Raw genomic sequence first — 1,917 nt, 5'->3', positions numbered from 1 at the left:
ATCTCTACCATACGATATCAATTGGGATTCCAACCCGTTCAGTTTCTCTTAGGGTTTAGAATTTAAAGATCCTGGTTCCGTAACACATTAGCATCCGATAGAAACCATACGATATCAATTGGGATTCCAACCTAGGTAGTTATCCATCATCACTGATCTAAATCTCGTTTAAATAGCATTCTAGTTTTTATTTTGATTATTTAATTATTTTTATTGCAATTTAGGATATTTAGAAACCCCCCTTCCCTCAAAATATAAAATCAATATAGTCGTGTCAGTCGGTCAAGTCTTTAGAGTCTAGTAAACGTAATTAGAGAGTCTCGTGGGTTCGATACTCTGACTTACATAAGTTATACTACATTGACCGGTACAGTTGTTGGTTGTGTGGTGTAGGTTAGAGAGTTTTAGTTTTATAAATTTAAAGCTTAGCGTGTCTAATTTAAGGTTTAATTTAGGTAATTTGTTTAGACCACTTTTAGCACATCAATAAGCATTTTAATTATTTACTCTCAATAAATATAGCTTGGGTTTGATTTATTATCATCAATCCAAGAAGATACAAAGATGAGTTCAGTGATTCTAGTTGCAAATTTCATGAGTGATTCCAACACGAGAGTTGGGGACATCAAACAAAATCCTTAAATTTTGTTGTTGCAAATTAGCAATGACATTCAACCCTGAGTTCACGTTATTGGGGGTTGATGCCATTGCCAAGCAGGCGAGAGTCCCCGCGCTACTATGAATCAATGTGTTCTCCATAGGTAGAACTATGTCCAATCCCATAAAATGTAGTGTCACCCTTGGGGTTACATCTTCATGAGTCACTGAGAAACACGTGTCAAAGGCACCTAATGACGAAAACGGACCTTGTGTTTGGTTTCTAAACACCTCCTTGATTTTGTTGTAGGCGTCAGGAACAAATCGGGTTATAACAGTGCCTGAATCAATGATGGTTCCTGCACCGGTGTTGAGGTTGAACTCTAGTAGCTCTGGAGGTATTTCTACCTTGACTTGACCAACGCTTATACCGGTGAAGTTCACATAGTACAATGAAGGTCGATGTGGATTTTTTAGAAGTGGTGTATACTTTATAGTTTTCGGTTGGCCATTTGGCCCAAGCCTAAGTGATCCTGAGAAGTAGTACGATCTAAAACTAGGGAGACAATATGAAAACACACCGGAGTAAAGGGAACTTGATTGAGAAAGTAGCGACATGGATCCTCGGCCCAATCCCAATAACCCTTGAGGAGGGATAGATTTCCCTGAGATATTGCCAATGCACCCAAAAACATAGCTAGGAATTATGTCATTGGCCAATTGAAGAGAGTCACGAGATAAAGTAGCTAAAAAGGAGGAATCACCACCATATGATTGGTTAAACAAGCAATTACCAATAGTGGATCCCGATGTTGGGCATGAAAGCCCATGAGCCTGGACACACTCAGAAGTGGTACAATCCAATGACCCGTAAGTGGTTGATGTGGTTTGAGAAAACACAGTAGACGAACACCCCGTGCAACCACTACATGGTACCCATGCAGTGTCTGCACTTGTGTCCAAAACCATGAACATGAGTTGACCAGGTGTGCCAATTTTCACACGGGCAACATAATTACCAATATTTATGACTTGACCTGGGCCAATTGGCACCGAAGATGCGGGCTTTGTGGCAACAAGGCTTGACAAGTATGTTAGCCTTTGAGGGTCTTTGGTGGCCATATCGAGAATGGTTGTGGTCCATGAAGAAGTTGGTTTTGGTGAATCGAAAGGTGAACATTTTCCATAAATGTGAATGATGGAAAGATCAGACAAGTCTGATTTTTGTTTTAATGATGGACATGGATCAAATGCTCTAGTGGTAGAAAGGAAAACAACGAAGAAGAAGGCAAAAATGGTCGAGTCCATGACTTTGGGTGG

At 40.1% G+C, this 1,917-nt stretch overlaps 1 protein-coding gene across 1 annotated transcript; it reads right to left on the bottom strand.

Annotated features, from left to right (window-relative positions):
- Nucleotides 1–473: 473 nt before the first annotated feature.
- Nucleotides 474–1,917, bottom strand: LOC110878009 (aspartyl protease AED3). Its single transcript, XM_022126260.2, has one exon. It carries the CDS (start codon nt 1,903–1,905, stop codon nt 580–582), a length of 1,326 nt encoding a protein of 441 aa, XP_021981952.2. The 5' UTR covers nt 1,906–1,917; the 3' UTR covers nt 474–579.

This window comes from Helianthus annuus, chromosome 9 (genome assembly GCF_002127325.2).
Source record: "Helianthus annuus cultivar XRQ/B chromosome 9, HanXRQr2.0-SUNRISE, whole genome shotgun sequence".
In the NCBI taxonomy this organism is placed as follows: Eukaryota; Viridiplantae; Streptophyta; class Magnoliopsida; order Asterales; family Asteraceae; genus Helianthus; species Helianthus annuus.
This window is presented reverse-complemented; position numbering and strand designations above follow the sequence as displayed.